The 19,203-nt window shown below is 46.0% G+C and overlaps 1 protein-coding gene, 1 long non-coding RNA gene and 1 pseudogene across 2 annotated transcripts; 2 read left to right on the top strand and 1 right to left on the bottom strand.

The window, feature by feature from the left end:
* Window positions 1-700: 700 nt before the first annotated feature.
* On the top strand, window positions 701-1,957 carry LOC136482044 (arabinogalactan O-methyltransferase 1-like). The gene has a single exon (XM_066479292.1). The coding sequence runs from the start codon at window positions 879-881 to the stop codon at window positions 1,788-1,790; it is 912 nt and encodes a 303-aa protein (XP_066335389.1). The 5' UTR covers window positions 701-878; the 3' UTR covers window positions 1,791-1,957.
* Window positions 1,958-6,536: 4,579 nt separating this feature from the next.
* On the bottom strand, window positions 6,537-12,539 carry LOC136482043 (uncharacterized). Its single transcript, XR_010764945.1, has 3 exons — window positions 12,260-12,539; window positions 11,753-12,139; window positions 6,537-6,939 (listed from the first exon to the last, which is right to left on the bottom strand). It is a non-coding gene; the product is annotated as an uncharacterized lncRNA (long non-coding RNA).
* LOC136482042 (putative receptor-like protein kinase At3g47110) lies at window positions 8,217-11,756 on the top strand (annotated as a pseudogene).
* Window positions 12,540-19,203: the final 6,664 nt, after the last annotated feature.

The raw sequence follows: 19,203 nt of genomic DNA, 5'->3' as shown, positions 1-19,203 counted from the left end.
AGTGTTTGTGGTGGGCTTCGGTTGGGAGAGAGCGCTGGTAGGGTCGACCCCAAACATATTTTTTGGTACATCTTGCCCCTTTACACATTTAATACTTGTACCCAAACATATTTTAAGATCCCATTTATATGTATTACTAGATCATGGGTTAAAACAAGCCTCGACGTCTCAAGGTAGCATGACGATGGTAGGAGTAATTAGTAACCAATGTCCAGCTAAACGTTAAACACTAACCAATTGCTCACATTTTTTTTGAGCAAAACCAATTGATCACATATCATTTAGTACTAATTATTGGGCCAAATAACCAATTAAGTAGGTGAAAACCACCATTTAAATGAGATAAATTACAGATCAAATGAAAATAGCCCATCACGATGCAGTATTTACATTTACATTGTGTAACAGGTTAAACGGTGAGTGGTTCGCCACTTGCCAGGGCAACAATGTGCGACCTGCCGACCTACATATGCAGGAGCCACATGCTTTTGCAGAGTCCGGTAATTGTGCTCAAACGCTTTTCAGGCATCCACCTGTCAACTGATGATTAACACTTGAAATATTGTCAACACCAAGTTCTTCGCGTTTCTTACACTTGTCAAAAAGAAACAGCACGACCTAACCCAAAACAAAACAAAGCAAATTACACTGCCCAAAAAGGTGTGGAAAATGGCCGCGTCCAAGCAAAACTAAGGAGCAAACGACACGTCGTGACACAGGCATGCAGCACCACTGGGGCCCTAAATAAAGCAGCCAATCCACACCTCCCACCGCACACGCTCTCACTTGCCCCCCGAACAGACCACGCACGTACGGACGGGCACTGCACGCGGGCGTCGCGTCGCGGTCCGCCGAAAACAATCCCCGGGCCGGCAATAATGAGCACCCCCGGCCGCCGCGGCCTGCTCGCCGCCGGCCCCAGCGCGCTGCTGCTGGCGGCGTTCCTCCTGGTGGTGACGACGCCCCTGGCGCCGTACCTGCTGCCGCCGCTGGCGCTCTCGCTGCCGTGCCTGCCCGCGGTCACCAAGCCGTCGGGGTCCGGGTACGGCGCGGCGCCGGGCGTCGCGGCGCTGGCGGAGGCCGCCGTGGCCTACGCCACCTCGGTGACCGTGCCGCAGCAGTCGCCCAAGGAGATCTCGCTGTCGCTGGCCGTGCTCCGGCGCCGCGCGCCGCTGCGGCTGCTGGTGTTCGGCCTGGGACACGACTCCAGGCTGTGGCACGCGCTCAACCCCGGCGGCGTCACCGTGTTCCTGGAGGAGGACCCCGCGTGGTACCGCGTGGTGCGGGCGCAGTCGCCGTTCCTCCGCGCGCACCTCGTGGCCTACCGCACGCGGCTCGACCAGACGGACCGCCTCATGGCCGCGTACAAGAGGCAACCGGCCTGCCTCCCGGACAGCAATAGCAACAGTAGAAACGCCACCGGCCTGCTGCGCGTGCGCGGCAACTGGGCGTGCCCGCTGGCGCTGCACAATCTGCCGCCCGAGGTGTACAAGACGGAGTGGGACATGTTGATGATCGACGCGCCCAAGGGCTACTTCGCGGCGGCGCCCGGGAGGATGGCCGCGATATGGACCGCAGCGGCTCTGGCGCGCGCGCGCCGCGGCGAGGGGGACACCGACGTCTTCCTGCACGACGTCAACCGGAGGGTGGAGAGGATGTTCGCCGAGGAGTTCCTCTGCGACAGGTTCCGGGTCGGCGGCACCGGCCGGATCTGGCATTTCAGCATCCCGCCGGTTTCACGGCGCGGGAATGCCACGGCGACCGCCGGTGACCGGAGACCGTTTTGTTAATTAAAGCGGCGAGGCTTTCTTGTTTCTTCTTTGCAAATGGCCGGCCCCTGTTTGCATGGGGCGTACCAAACACATGTACTTTGTATTACTCCGTACCTCCTTTCTTTCGGAGGTAAGTAAGGCCTTCTTTTTTAAGTCCAGGGCTAAATTTTAGAGGTGTCTCAGTGGGGTGGACTAATTAGATTTAAAAAATTCGTCTCGCAAATTAGTCATAATATGTGTAATTAGTTATTTTTTAGTCTATATTTAATACTCCATGTATATATCCAAACATCCGATGACTAAATTTTAGGGAAGGAACTAAACTAGGCCTAAAGCAACGAGTTTATGGTTTTCCAAGAGAAATATTTTCATCAGAAATAGATCCAACAATGTAATGTCACTTCAGCCATAGTAGGACTATCTGAATGGATTATGCAATAATTATAATGGACAGCGGGAAACATGGTCCACTCCATTTTTGGTGTATGCAAGGACATGGGGTGAATCGTCGAATCTCCGCAGGTCATAGATTTGACTTCTTGGGGAAGTGAATTTTCCAAGATTTAACGGCGTTGTGCTTTCAGTGCTACGTGATGTTTCCATTGATAGCGAGACGTATGTAATGACTTCGTCAACCTCGAGGATTTGCCGGCCCAGTTTTTGAAGATGCTTATAGGTCGTGTCCTAATCTTCACCAAGCCCTAGTCATGGTGCTCCTTTGATTTCACCGCCACTTGGATCCGCCAACTCTTCAGTGGTACTACCGACGACGATATCATTCGTGCCCCCACTGTTGGCCAAGCTCCACCACCACGACCTAGTCCGCTGCGGCCTTCTAATCCGTCCCCGATCCCGTTAACTCCTCTCACCCCCTCTCCTCAACGTCTCCCGTCATTCCTGCCATTTTCTGTGTGTCACTGCCCCTGTGTGGATGATATTATTGCATATGTGATTAATATGGAATTAAATTGTAAATCTGTGATATGGAATTCAATTTAATTGTGATATCAGAATTATGTGGTATTAAATTGTGATATTTGCAATTAACATGGAAATAAATCAATTAGTTTGTAAATTATTACTGTTTCCAAGTGAAATATTTCATCAGAAACCAGAAGTATTGAACTTATGTACATTAGGTCCAACAATGTCATGTCCACTTCAGCCATAGTAGCACTATCTATATGGCTTATGCAATAATTATAATGAACAGCGGAAACATGGCTCATACTACCTCGGGTTGCGTGCAAGTTAAAGTTTTTCATATTTAACTAAGTTTCTAATAAACAATATTTATATTTATGGCCACAAATCAATTTATTAGGAAAATATATTTTGTAATTAATCTAATATTATTTATTTGATATTATAATTATTTATATTTTTTATCTATAATTGGTCAAATTTGATATATTAAAATATGACAATGTTTTAGAATTGCATTTTTTAGTGACCGAGGGAGTACCATTTTTGGTGTATGCAAGGACATGGGGGAACCCATCTCAGCACCGTCCTTGTTGTCTGCTTTGGCTCAGATCCATGAATCATGAATCGCCGAATCTCCACACAGGCAACATACCCAACCTTGGTGTCTCAGCGTTTCTCATCCAAGTACAAGAAGGAGCAAACAAATGCAGAGGTAAAACCAAGTTGCTACTTCCAATGAACATCTTAGGCCCCGTTTAGATGCGAAATTTTTTTGGCTTTTGGCTACTGTAGCACTTTCGTTTGTATTTGACAAAAATTGTCCAATTATGAACTATTTAGGCTTAAAAGATTCGTCTCGCCAATTACGGGCAAACTGTGCAATTAGTTATTCTTTTTACCTATATTTAATACTCTATGCATGTGCCGTAAGATTTGATGTGATGGGAAATCTTAAAAAATTTTGGATTTTGGGTGGAATCTAAACAGGACCATTGCGATCGAGGCAGGCATCTGCCACAGCTAATGGTAGGCTGCTTCGAGAACCGTACCTAGAGATGCTAGTACAAGGAGGAGCAAACAAGTGCGGAGGTAAAATCAAGTGGCAGTGACAGGAATATAGTGCTCACATTACTTCCAATTAACCACTTCTTATGCGATCAACCGAGCCACCTGCCACAGCTGCATAAACACTGCCGTTTTCCCTATAGTTTTGGATGGTCCTACAACCGAGCCTAGAGATGTTTTCAGGAACCCAGCTAATGGACCGTCGTCCAACAAAATCAATTTTTTAGAGACAGATGATGTTATGGGAACGCATTAAAAACATCCCTATATATGTGCATCGTACGGGATCGAAAACTTTCTAAGGCTGATACTAGGGGACCAAAGTTTAGCACGTCACATTAGATGTTTCGATGCTAATTAGAAATGTTAAATATAGGTTAATTACAAAATTAATTACATAAATGATGGTTAATTCACGAGACGAATCTATTAAGGCTAATTAGTTCATGACTTGACAATATGGTGCTACAGTAAACATATGCTAATGATGGATCATTAGTCTTAATAGATTCATCTCTCAAATTAGTCATGGCTTAGTTTTATAATTGCTTATTTTTAGTCCTCCTAATTATCATCCGAATATCTGATGTGACAAGGGCTAAACTTTAACCTAAAGATCCAAACACCCTCTAAGTCCCTAGGCACCATTCACGTCTTCCACATAGTAGGTGGAAAATGTTTGTCACAAATTTCCCTCCTTGAACCGAGGCGGAGCGACCTGCGCCCACCTCCCTCAACCGTGCGAGTCCGGATGGCCACCGCCGCCACCTTGGCCGACGACGGCACAGGTGGCAGCGGCGGGCAGTGGCAGCCGCCGCACTCAGCCCCTCCTCTCCTCCTTCCTATGCCCTCTCATTTCTTCTCCACATCTCTACCTCCGTTCCTTGCTGTGGCACCAGATCTATTCGGAGGATGGCTGGATCTGAGCAGGGATGGCCGAATCCACATGCTGCCAGCCGAATGCGCCTAGTTGCGGTGGAGGTCGGCCTGGGCTACAGTGGGTCTTCCTGCGGTGGCTGGCCTCCATGCCAGGAAGGTCTGTGCTCGGTCTTTGCTTGCGTCGATCTATGCGGGGCTCGCCACGGTGCGGCAGTTACGTAGGCTGCGGCAGCCAGGGTGCCATGGCAACGGCAGCACCATCGGCATGGGCTGCTGGCCCTGGGCCTAGGCCCAGGTGGCCGAATCCGGTGGGGGCACGTGCCTGGTGGACCTGTCGTCCTCGTGTGGCGGGGGTCGGCGCCTCTACCCCGGCCACGGTTCGCCGTCCATGTCACGGCGGCTGGTACCACTACCCTAGTGTGGCGCACCATGATGCAGCAGGCGGGTTGTTTGAGGCTAGGGCGAAAGCCCAGACGATGATGTCTGTGGCCACCGCTTCCTCCTTGGACGCGTCCTCTTCGTTCCTCTTCTCCCGACGCTAGCGCAGACGTTTGCCGGTGCGTGCCTCCCACCATCAAGGTCGAGACCGGGAATGGCTCTGCGTAGTGAGGCGGTGACCGACAAACCCCCCCACCCCATCCAGGCATGGATGCTTGCCAGGGCGCACCTCCCACCTTCGTGGATAGAACAGAGGTAAAATAATAGGTAGAGAGGATATTTGTGATATATTTGAACTAAGACAAGACTAAGGAATACTATATCAATGTTATTTACTTCGGGGTACAGCCCGCCTAGCAACCAGGAGGGATAACTAGACAAGGTCTGCCATGAGCCCTATGATTTAATAACTAGACCTATCATGATGGAATACAGATGATGGATATGGCTATCACCACCTGCCACCTACCACAATCTATTCGGAGGCCTAGCCGTAAACACTGGCAAGCTATAGCCTAAGCGCCGCGCTTAGTCTATAGACTCACTACTCTAATCATGTACACCGTGCTCCAAGTCCATGATAGTGGACCCATGGATCCAAGACCACTCCATCGTGACCATCGGTGCAAACCGACTTAAGATCAACGCTGGAGAAGGCTTGGAGGACCTCTCCCACGTATCGGTGATGTGGATGAGGCAAGTGGGGCACCGGGCGGTGCCTATGTGGCACTAAGGATGAAAACGGTACGGAAATATCTCGTACCGAACCACATCGTTTTCTACATTTAATCCGATCGAATTTGTATTTTCGGACAAATTCGAAATCGGTTCGAAATTCGGAACACCAAATTCGAAATCGGAACGAAAACGGTTTAGACATTTTTTCGACCGTTTTCTACTTTTCTACTTTTAATTCGGAATATCCCGAATTCGAAATTCGGTTTGAACCAAATTTGGCCCACTACAAGTCCAACCTTAGAAAAATTATATCTTTTTCATACAATCTCGGATGAAGATGATTTTTATATGAAAATTGTAGCTCTCGACGAGATCTACAACTTTTTAGTTCTTAGTTTTTCCATTTGATGTCTTGAAGATGTTCAAAAAAATTAAACAAAGTCAGCGATATATTAATCGCGTACAAACGCTTGTTGCCTTAAAAAAAATCATATCTTCCTTATATTGTGTCGAATGGAGATACTTTTTAAGAAAGTTGTAGGACTTGTTAATTATTATGTACTTGTTAATTGTTATGCACTTGGTCCTATGGGTCAACATTCCGTATTGATTTTTCGTATACCGACCGTGTTCGACATAATTCTGCTCGAATTAGTTCGTTTTCAAAATTTTTGATATTCCGTAAGTTCGTGTTCGTTTTCGTGTCCGGCTTTACCGCTTTCGTTTTCGTTTTCGTATTCAAATATAGAAGTAGAAAACGGTTGAGAGGTTTTCCGACCGTTTTTGCCTCACCAAGGTTTAACAAGCTTGAGAACGTTCTAGCTGAAGCAACAGCAGAACTACAAGGAAGCTACAGTAGCTACATGCAACTCCAAGCCCTCCAGGCTTCTGGGTGAAGAACTTCCACCACCAGATCCAGGATCAACGAGAACAGGGGTTCGTGGTAGACTTACTTGTCTATGCAGGCGTTGAGTAGTGAGGATGTTTTTCCTTACTGGGATAGAGGCATTAGCTCGAGTTGGCTACACCTTCACACAATCATGCCCAAGGAGCTCTTCAAGCAGCCACTCCTTGGTCTCCAAGCAGTTTGTCATCTCTTGTTGTTGCTTGATGGAATTGGAATGCCGCGTCCTCTAGCTCCTTGAATCAGCACCCTCTTGAACCGCCTCTTTGAGCTTACCTGCCCAATAAAAAAGAAATGAGCTAACAGACAAGACACACAATCTCAATAGGGGTCTTTTTTTATTGGAATTTGGAAACAGGAGGGGCTACCCCTTACTGAAACTGTGTAAGGAGTAAAAGCACAGTAGAAGGTACAGAGGTAAACCACAAGAAAATGTGTAAAGAAAGAAAGAGAATCATGAAAATTACACAAAAGCTCTAGCCTTTGATCAATAGCACGAGAGTAATTTTTCTTTGCTCATGGATAACCAGAGCAAATTCTTGCTTGAAAATCTCTTTGCACATCTGTGATGTGAGCTGAATAGCCTTGAAGATAAAATTATTACAAACTGACCAAATACTCCAACACCAAATTGCACCAACATTTTCCTGCTCACCCTTGTTAGCAAATCTGGTTTCCATCCCCCATACGGAAGCTTACCAAGGCTGAAGATCAGCAATCATATCAATAATAGGTCGAACTTCAGCCTCGGTAAGCTTCTTCCAAGACTTCTAGTTTCAAATATTCATCCTGTAAGGTGCTTCTGTACCATTTTGTTTCTCCCCTTTCTAATTTTCCCCTATCAATTTAGAAACTGTTTACTCAGGTATCTTAATTACCCATTTATCAGTTGCATTCTTAGCTGTGATATGATCTCCCTAGATTTCAGCAAACTCACTGTGAATGCCAACGTTTTTTATCAAGGCAGTTTCAAAAGGAAAAGATTTTGACTACTTTTGTGTATCCACATCACCTTTATACGGTAAAGGGTTATGATAAGACATTATTTTTTAAATACAGATAGAGGAAAGCATTTCCCCACTCTTCACTAGTGAAGTAACCCTCACCGTGTCGGTTATCGGAGCCCATACTTAAGAATGAGGCACATATAAGTGGTGTATTGGTGCTGGTGCGAAAACCAGGACAGATCTTGAAGTATTTCATGCCGACTGTGGTTGGGTGCCGGTTCGGATAATTACTTTATCCATGCTTCCATTTGTTACAAGCCGGTAGTGGCATTAGCACATCACTAACCACATTAATTGTGTGAGGAGTGAGAGCAAAACTTTTCTCAATAAATGTAGACACCAGAACATTAACATGGTTAGAAAACATAAAATCTGAAAAAAAAATGGCACGTGATATTGTGAAGTACGAAACTACAATTTGACACTAAAGGCTTCAAAAGTAGAATAACCAAACAATGCTAAATGCTGTATTAACCTCTATTTATGCTACCTTAAAAACCGCTAGCATAAAATTCTTCCTTTCAGAAGATGGGGAGTACATACCCCAAATTGCTTCCATATTGAGGCAATGACTGATGCACACCCCTTAATATGTTTACTGCTTCGACATGCAGCATGTTCAATCATAGTAAACTCACAAATTGATCCATGCTTTGCAGTGTCATCTATGTTTCCTATTCTTCGGTTGCTTCTCTTCACGTATGAGCTCCGAATGGTACCCAGTGCATCAGCAATAGCAGTTAACAAAAATCCTGATGAGGGTATCCTACTGGAAATCAAGGCGAGACTAAACCAGCAGCATGGAGTCCTGGCTGCATGGAACACAACTACTAAGTTCTGCCACTGGCCAGGTGTCAGTTGCAGCCTTAAGCACAAGGACAGGGTGACAGTTCTAAACCTCACCTCTCAGGGCTTTTCTGGCACAATCACCTCTTCCATTGGCAACCTCACATTCTTAAGAATTATGGATCTCAGCTCAAACAAATTGCAGGGTGAAATTCCAGTATCAGTTGGCCAGCTGCCTCGGTTGCAGCATTTCAATTTGTCTAACAACATGCTGCATGGTGAGATAACCACCCAGTTAAAGAATTGCACCAGTCTTGAAAGGATCGAACTTGACTCGAACTTTTTCACGGGAGAAATCTCTGCCTAGCTTGGAGGCTTACCACTCAAGGTCATAAAACCTGAGAAAAAACAACTTCACTGGAGTAATTCCAGAATCCCTTGGCAACCTCTCGTCCCTGCAAGAAATATATTTGACGAGGAACGAGCTTGAGGGTACAATACCTGAGGGCTTGGGTGGGCTGAATAATAGTCTCATGTTTTTGGATCTGGGCGAAAACCATTTCTCAGGATGTCTTCCTAAAACATTCTTTAATATTTCCTCACTTATACTCTTCAGAGTGACCAAGAATGAGTTTCATGGCATGCTTCCCTCAGACTTGGGAGTTCACCTACCGAATCTAAAGTACCTGCGCCTTGGTATGAACCATTTTACAGGAAGCCTTCCAGCCTCTCTTGCCAATGCAACGGAGATATATTCTCTAGACATCTCCTTTAACAATTTCACCGGCAGTGTGCCTCCTGAGATTGGAAAACTTTACCCAGACTACATCTCTTTCGACACAAATCAGCTCACGGCGACATCTGCACAAGACTGGAAATTTGTTACATTCCTGACAAACTGCACAAGGCTTCGTATATTTGACGTCCAAGACAACATGCTAGGTGCCATGCTACCAAGCTCTGTTTCAAACCTATCAGCACAACTCCATGTTCTTTTTGTTGGATACAATGAGATTTCTGGAAAGATACCATTTGGCATCAGAAACCTTGTTGGGTTAACTCAGCTGGAGTTATCCAATAACCGATTTACTGGTGTCTTGCCTGAGAGCATTGGAATGCTAAATTCACTGTAAGTTTTGGGATTCAATGGTAACCAGTTGACAGGGTTCTTACCATCCTCGCTCGGGAACTTAACACAGTTACTACATCTTTACACAAGCCACAACATGTTTGAGGGGGCTCTACCTACAAGCCTAGGAAGCCTCCAGGACTTAACTGTGGCAACATTCAATAACAATAAGTTCACAGGTCTGTTTCCAACAGTGACCTTAAACATATCATCCCTGTCATTTGCTCTGGATTTGGCGTACGATAATTTCATTGGTCCTCTTCCACCCGAAGTCGGCAGCCTAACAAAACTTGCATACTTGTATATTGCCGGGAACAATTTACCAGGATCAATACCAGATGCTATCAGCAATTGCCAGAGCCTGATAGACCTTCGGTTGGACACTAACTCCTTCAATGGTACCATCCCTGCCTTTATCAGCAAAATGAAAGGTTTGATAATCTTAACTCTGGACAATAATGCACTCTCAGGTCCAATTCCGCAAGAATTGTGTCTCATGGATGGTTGAAAGGATTGTATCTTTCACGCAACAATTTGTCTGGGAGTATACCAGAAACCTTTGAAAACATGACATCGTTGGATAAACTAGACCTGTCCTTCAACCATCTGGATGGTAAAGTTCCATTGCATGGGGTGTTCAGTAATGTGACTGGGTTTCTATTTGATGGCAATCTTGGGCTCTGTGGTGGTATCCCAGAACTACATTTGCCTCCATGCCTGCAAAATTCCGTGGACGGCAGAAAAAGGAAAGTTGCTCCCATTTTCAAAGTAATATTACCAATTGCTGGCATCCTTTTTTGTTTCGGTTTGTTACTTATTTCCATTTCATTAAAGAAGAAACAAAAATCTCAGTCTACACCACTGACAGAGTTACATCTGATGGATGACAAATATCCTAGAGTTTCATATGCTGAATTGCTCCAAGGAACAAATGGATTCGATACTAACAATCTGATTGGCAAAGGAAGGTATGGATCAGTGTATAAGTGCAGCTTGCTACTCAAAAATATGATGACTACAGTTGCTGTGAAGGTTTTTGATCTTCAACAACCTGGCTCTTCCAAAAGCTTCATATCTGAGTGTGGGGCACTTACGAAGATCCGTCATCGTAACTTGATCGGCGTCATAACTTGCTGCTCTAGTTCTGACTCGACCCAGAATGACTTCAAAGCACTTGTGTTTGAGTTTATGCCAAATGGAAGTTTACATAGGTGGTTACATCTAGATGAGCATACATCACAGCAATGGCATGGTCTGACATTGACACAAAGATTGAATATTGCTGTTGATGTTGCTGATGCCCTCGAGTATTTGCACAACAGCTGTGAACCACCAATAGTTCACTGTGACTTGAAGCCAAGCAATATTCTTCTTGATCAGGAATTGGTTGCTCATGTTGGGGATTTTGGCCTTGCAAAAGTTCTTCCTAATCCATCCAGAGGTCGACTCAAATAGCACTATGGGTATAAGAGGAACAGTTGGATATGTGGCTCCAGGTAACTCGAAGTTTTATCATTAAGTCTGTGTGTTATATCACTATTGTTTGCATATGCAATATAGAATGTGGGGAATCACTATTGTTTCGCTATGCAATGCAGAATATGGAGAAGGTGGTCAAGTTTCTCCATGTGGTGATGTATACAGCTTTGGAATTGTCATCCTCGAGTTGTTTACAGGCCTGACACCTACTGAGGACATGTTCAGAGATGGGTTAACCTTGCAAAAGCATGCTGAGAATGCGTTTCCAGGGATGCTGATGAATATTGTTGATACCATCCTAGTCTCTGACGAAGAAGCTCATGCATCTACTTCACAGGGTGCAAGAAATGCAATGGAAGATATCAACAAGGTTATGTTATCTATCACAAAACTTGCGCTATCATGTAGCAAACATGCACCAACAGAAAGAATCAGCATGAGGGATGCAGCAGCTGAGATGCCCAGGATAAGGGACACCATCCTATAAGGTAACTAAAAGAAGTTACTATGCAGTGGTATACATTAGGCTCAAGAATGGTTTGCATCATATAGAACATCAGTTTAAATGGCCGCCTTTTCAGCTTTGCAGAAATATTGGCTCCCAATAATAATATTTTCTTGAATGTACGAAAATATATATTTACTCCTACAACCATACCAAAAGCAAACTTGGGGTGCGCTGTATCACCTTGTTAAACTCCAATAGTGTCAATATTCAGTCCAGAGACACAGGCCATGGAGTAAGAATGTATGTGCATTGAAGCATGTGAATCCGACTCCTGCTGGCTTGGTGATTGTATGAATAAGGAGGGAAAATATTGTGGTACTGATGTTATGTGTATGCAATATAAGACGGGTGTTTATTCAGTGATAGCCATTACTCACTGAACTGCTGCGCCACTTCAAGAGGCACCACCACCTCACCTTTGATTCCTTCTCTGTTGCCCTTACTCAACTATTTGACAACTTATTCTGTTTCGACCCCATTAGTTGAGTGAAGTTCTCATAATTCTGGTGTAATCGAGTTCTCAAATGGTGAGATTGAGACACCAGATTCAGATGAAAATTCGACTGCCTGAAGAAACAACGAAAATAACAGGACTCAGCACTCAACATTGGGAAGTACTACACATCATTCAGCCCAACTCTAGCACTCTAGTGCCATCAGATTGCAAGGGCAGAAGAACTGGCTCACTCGCGCAGATGCGGCGAAGCTGAAGCGGGTACGGAGGTGGGGCCGGCGGTGGCCCGGCATCTGCTTCGGCAGCGCGGCGCCCCGCGCACGGATGCGGAGCGGAGCCGGACCGCGCGAGCAAGCGGTGCGGACTGGAGCTGCGGCGGGCGGCGGAGGGACAGATGTGCCTGGGCGTAGGCGCGTAGGAGTTCGGCGCGGCGGCGACGAGCGAGCAAGAGGACGGCCGTGGAGTTTGGGGGCTGTGTACGCTCCGTCGGATGAGAATCGTTCCCTGCCTCCTCTTCTGCTTCCTTCCTGCTTGCCTCGCCTTGCTCGTCAAGGACAGCAATTTGGCAGGTTCACGTAACCTGCTGTTTGTCTCAAAATAAGTGCATAGCTTGACGAGTCAAATAAGTTTAAATTGACCAAATTATATAAAAAATACTAATATTTATAATATCAAATAATTAGCATTAGATCAATCACATCATATATTTTTATACTAATCTTGTTTAGAGATACAGATGCTAATACTATTTTCTATAAATTTAATTAAATTTAGAATTATATGACTTCTCAAAATGTAATATGTGCACTTATTTTAGAACAGATCGATTACTTTGATTGCCTTGCCAACCAAAGAGAGGCGGACCGGCCTATCCACGTGAGTAAGGTTATATCTAGCTTCCCTCGAGGTCAGTGGAGGAGTTCTTATCGAAACCCACGATGGGCGTGAGGCCGAAATCGCCGAGGCGGCCATGAAAGGTGGAGTCGAGCATGATGTTGCTGGCTCTGGCTTTGATGTCACGGTGGAGCACCATGCGCTCATGCTCGTGGTGGACATAGTGGAGCCCCGCAGCTACATCCACAATGATGCCGTAGCGGGTAGTCCATCCGAGGATGCGTCCTGCTTGTTCCTTGGGAAACAAGTGATGGTCATGGCTGCCGTTGGGCATGTACTCGTAGATAAGTAGGAGCTCCCCCTTCTCATAGCACCAACCTGGAAAAAACACTTTAAAATACATGATCAATTGCTAGCATGCATGAGTCCAGACTCCAGAACATATATTTGTAGGAGTGTGAAACTTGAATGAGCTAATGTTTCATTTGCACAAAATGAAAATGGCAATCTACTGCTGTTTCCAATTCCACGAAAGTTAATTTGACCATTTGGTGCCATTAATCAACTCTATATGTACTCTTATTTTATCACTACTATAAAAGCAATTTTAGGAAACAACCCATTTGATTCATAGAGGTGGACAAAAAAATGTATATGCCTCCTAAAATACTCGGCTATTTTTGGAGACAATCGATCTATTTTTAGAGACACTGAAAAAAATTACCACCTCTAAAAATAGGGATCACTTCCAGATGCGATGCGATAGAGGCCCAGCCCACTTGACCCATCTCAGAATATATACATGGTAGGAACCCTAGCACATTCATTTATCTCGCTCCCAACGCAGCCTCCTCTCACCATCTCTCCGTTACCTCCTCTCACTACCCCTTCCCTTCCCTATCTTCTCCCTCCCTAGAGTCCTGCCCTTCGTCTCCAAATAAGTGCGATAAGTGCATTTATAATACGAAAAAATACTAAGATTTATAATATCAAATAATCATCATTAGATCAATCACATCATATATTTTTATACTAATCTTGTTTAGAGATACAGATATTAATACCATTTTCTATAAATTTAGTCAAATTTGAAATTATATGACTCTTCGAAGTGCGATAAGTGCATTTATTTTGGAACAGATGGAGTACTTTGATTCCCTTGCTAGCAAAGGAGAGACGGATCGGCCTATCCACGTAAGGTTATATCTAGTTTGATAGATGAGGCTGGCTAGTTGAGAATAAGTGCACAAAGAGGCTGCTTGGTTGTTGGTGTAGGATCGAGATGGCGGACTAGAGGGGGTGCATAGTCCTTTCTAAAAACTAAATGCACCGGCTAACCGAAACAAATGCAAAATTAAAACTATCGGTCTAACTAAGACTACATCCCTCTATCTATATTCTCAAGCACTTTAAAAAGATCATAAACTAGCAACTAAGGTGTCGGGCTGGCTAGAGCTCACCTAATCAATTCTAGGAGCAAGGTCATACAAATCTATGCCACTAGTACTTCAAGTAACGGGAGAGCTCCTTCACATGCTAGTAAGCAAAAGCACAAAAACCACCTAAGCTCTCTAGCAATGCTCAATAACAAGGCTACACAAGCCAAATTAGAGAGCTCAAATTACTTAGCTACATAAACTAAGCAATATGACTAACAAAGCTACTTAAGTCAATCAGTCCGCAAGGGAGCTAATTCTATGGTACACAAGCAAGAAGGTAACTAGCAAACTACACAAGCTAACTAATTACAAGAGCAACTACACAAGCACAATATATATAAAAGTAAATACAAGCTTGTGTATGGGCATTGCAAACCAACAGGAAGATGATGACATGGTGATTTTTATCCCGAGGTTCACTTGGTTGCCACCAAGCTAGTCCCCATTTAGTCAACAGCTCACTTGGTGGTCCGACGGCTAATTGGCATCACCCGCCAAGCCCACACGTTGGGCACCGCAAGAATCTACCCCAAAAGTGAGGGTAGTTTAATGACACGCTCTACTAGAGTTGCTCTTTGTGGCTCCCGTGGGGTGAGCACAATACCCCCTCACAATCTGTTCTCTAGAGTACCGCACAATCTTCTTTGTGTGCTTCGACGAAGACCACCACCAAGTCATCTAGGAGGTAGCAACCTCTAAGAGTAACAAGGACTACCGGCTTGCAGAACGAACACCTAGTGCCACTCGATGCAATCACACTAGAATCACTCACTCGCAATCGGATCGCACTCTTGCAAGCACAAGTGAGTTAGAGGGCTCTCAAACACTCCTACAAAAGCCACATAGGCGTGAGAATGCTCAGCAACTAGCCCAAGGCTGGCTAGTGCTTGGTTTTATAGCCCCCAAGAAAATAGAGCCGTTATACCCCTTCACGGGGTACTCTACGGACTAATCGAAGGCGCATGTACTGACCGGACGCGTTAGGTCAGTAGAGTCTGGTCACTCCAAAAGTTCTAGGTGGCACTAGCCATTTGAATCGACCGTTGCCGCCAACTGATCTCAACGTGTGCGCACAGTCAGCCACTGACCAGATGCACAGCTCAAACGACCGGACTCATGGAGCCACAACGTCCGTCGAGTCCAGTAAGCACCTAGAGACGAATTTTGGCGACCTGACGCGTCGGGTCATGTACGACCGGACTCACTACCACATCCGTTCACTTGCTGTGTGTAGTGGTGGCCGGCGAACAGTGTCAGGGGCACGTCTAATCGCGTCCCAAGGCCAGTGTCCGATCAATCCGTGCCACTCTCTAGTGCGTCACGAGGCTGATCGGACTCACATCCGGTCACACTACCTGCATCCGATCACTACGGCCCTCTCTCTCATACACTATTCCTCAACAAAAAATTTCTTGCTAAAAAATGGAAATTGCTGGTTAAGGGATTTCTCTCTCACTAACACGCACTGACAGGCATGCATGCTTGTCCCCCTTTACTAATCCTCAACAAGAATTTCTTGTTGAGAAATGGGAATTGCTTATTGAGAGTTTGCACCACTAAAATTATCATTTTATGTGCTATTTCTTCTCCAATTTCACCACCTTTGCAAATGTGTGTTAGCATTTTTACAATCATTTTCCAAAGGATTAGTCACTCAATTCACCACGCCACTCGATCCTAGCAACATCGCAAAGTTAGATCGCTCAAGTGGCACTAGATGACCGAAATGCAAACAAGTTTGCCCCTCTTGATAGTACGGCCATCTATCCTAAATCCGGTCATAAACTTCTCTACACACCTATGACCAGTGAAATAAAATGTCCTACAAATATACAAACATACCTTTTCCTTGCGCATTCCATTCCATCTCCTCCAATATTAATGCAACACATGCACCAATCATATCACAAATGATATGATTGACTTCATATCATTACGTAACCTTGTTGATTCATTGATCTTGACCTCACTTGTTTTTCACAGTTGCCTTCGTCCATCAACGCCAAGTCTTGCTCAAGGTTCACCGCCACGTGGTCCATCGCTCCAAAGCCTCTAACTTGCCATTCACTCTTGCAACTGGTCCATCACACCAAGTCTTGTCTTGCTCTTCTCCACCTTAGTCACATGACTCAATGTCATGTCTCATATACACTGAGCTCCTTCATCACATGTGTGAGCCTTGCAACATATCCAAGCCATTTCACCTATGGCATGAGTTGCTCACACATGATGTACTTGTGGACTAATCACCTGTTGTCGACGAAATATGGTCGGCAGTCCACCGAGGGGGTGCCCGTGGTGGTAGATTATCGGTAGACGGTGCGTGTAATCAGGAACCAGATGGTGACACAAGGCGCAGAGACAACGATTTAGACAGGTTTGGGTCGTCTGGTCGACGTAATACCCTACGTCCTGTGTCTTTGGTGTATTGTATTGAGGTGTAGATCGATTAACCTATCCTCTAGGGGACCCTTGTCTCTCCTTATATACTCCGAAGAGACAAGGTTACAAGTATCCAATTTGGTACTATTACAATATCTAGTACAACTTGTAATCTTGATGTGCACGCCTTGATCTTACAGGCCGGGTCACCTCGGATGGTGCGGCCCATGTACCATCTTGTGGTACCCGGGGGTATATCCCCCACAGCTAGTCCCCGAGTGCCATGTATTCTGATGCGACATGCCATTTTAACCTTCTCCGAACAGTGAGGCTTGAGTTCTTGACATCTCCGACCACCGTTGTCGCCGGAGAAGTAGGTTGTCCAAAGAATGTATGGTGCTCTTAAGAAGAAAGAAAAAGATTTCCATCCTGAGAAGTGTGCCCACTTGTATTTCTAAAAAGAAATGTAAGTGCGTCTTGAAGCGTAGCGTCTTTGATCATCAGAGGCGTAGGGGTCGAAAAACAAACACATTCACCGCAAGGTGAAGTGTGCCCACTTAGTCCCCGAGCCTGGTAGTAGGTGACGTAGGCACGTGGTGCCAGGGTCTAAAAAGAATTCCCAGTTAAGTTGAGAATCCAATCGTCGTACAGGCAATACGAGATGACCGGCAGGTGCATCGTACCGATGTAGTCCCCGAGCTTGCTGGAAGGCGAGGTATGAGCCTTGTAGCAAGGTCTAAGTGAGAAAAAATACCCCAACTGTATGCGAGTCGACAGTCGCATGTAGTCGAGACGCAAAGTCCCCGAGCCATGGTCGGAGAGTGGTCGAGGCAGTCCCCGAGCATAGGTCGAGGAGTGAGCGACGAAGTCCCCGAGCTGTGGTCGGAGAGTGATCGAGGCAATCCCCGAGCGTAGGTCGAGAAGCGAGCGACGAAGTCCCCGAGCATAGCTTGAAATTCCTGCAATATAAATATGTAGAATGGTAGTACATGATGTACAAAATAATAAATTATGGAGAAAAATCAGCGGTGAAGAAATAGCGTATGACGCTCAGTAGTCATTTGCAAATGAGCATGATGTGATAAAGCAATTGGTGCTTTGTAAACATCAGTGTTAATGTGAAGTTTGTGTTTATACTTAATATAAACTGCCCGACCAGTTAGTATGTAGCTGAGTCTCCAGCCCTAGCTAGCCCGTTAACCATAACGCGAGGCGCGGAGCCCGTGCACATGTAGGAAGAACAAAGCGTCGCTAAGGAGCCGCTGTCGACCACCCATAACGCAGAGGGCAGACGCTCATGCACGTGTAGGGAGGAGCCGGAGACTGGGCCGTCTCTGGAGGCATCGAGCGTCAACATGACTGGTCGAGGATTTGCATTAAGTATAGCTGTATGTTATATTTAAAATGGTATACATGGACAAACGTTATTTGAAGAATAATCATGACGAGGACGTTGTGGAGAAACGTTGTAATGAAAATTGTGTTAAATATAAATATTAGAAGTGTACTTATCTTTGAATAGAAATCTGATCGGTGGCGATGAAGTTGTCCGGTCCTCGAGCTTTTCGGCCTATTGTGACGGTGGTCGCGGTTATCATAGCGCCGTTCTTCATGGTGATCATCATTGCGACGTGGTCTGGTGGTCTGGTGGTCGGGTGGTCGGAGCTCGGCGGAGCCGCTCGGGACGTGGTCTGGTGGTCCGGTGGTCGATGTGGTCGGAGCTCGGCGGAGCCGCCCGAGACATGGTCGACGTGGTCTGGTGGTCGGAGCTCGGTGGAGCTGCTCGGGACGTGGTCGACGTGGTCCGTGGTCGACGTGGTCGGAGCTCGGTGGAGCTACTACGCACGTGGTCGACGTGGTCCGCTTGGCTCGATGTAGCTTGCTCAGCGGCTCGACGTGGCTCACCGTGGCTCGCTCAGCGGCTCGACGCGGCTGACCAGATGGCTCGGCACGGCTCGTCGACAGCTCGGCGTGGCTCGCTTGATGGCTCGAACGGCTCGCTAAACGCTCGCATGGTGGCTTGACGGCTCCATGTGTGCGTGTGCACATGCAAATGCCACAACAATCTGTAGTTGGCCTTCCTTCCATGTAGACGTATATACGTAAGCACATACAACTAGCTTTGCATGGCTCTAGTAGTTGGCATGCAGCGAATCGATCTCAGTAGACGGACTGGAATCTTGGGACCGCACAGCGGCGATCTGAGCTTCGCCTTGATTCACGTGCAACAGCAGCCAGCAAAATAATTCATCGCTGCCTTCGGTACAGGTACAGCACCGCGTTTGATTATCTGATCCGATCTGGTGGCTCCGTTGGAACTTGTTGCCGAGTAGCCGATGCACAGAACAGAAAGCTCCGAGTAGTAGACTGATCCTTGAACACGACGTTGAATCCGACATCGAGTCTCGTCAGGTTGTCGGCGGACGCCATCGTAGCAGACCGAGTTGCCGGCGTAGCAGATTGATTCTGTAGCCGACTGATATTGAGCCTCTCAGGCTAGTACGCCGCCGTAGGAAGTCAAG

Source organism: Miscanthus floridulus, chromosome 9, assembly GCF_019320115.1.
Source record: "Miscanthus floridulus cultivar M001 chromosome 9, ASM1932011v1, whole genome shotgun sequence".
NCBI classification, from domain to species: domain Eukaryota; kingdom Viridiplantae; phylum Streptophyta; class Magnoliopsida; order Poales; family Poaceae; genus Miscanthus; species Miscanthus floridulus.
Note: the sequence above shows the minus strand (reverse complement) of the source record. Positions and strands in the feature narration are given on the sequence as shown.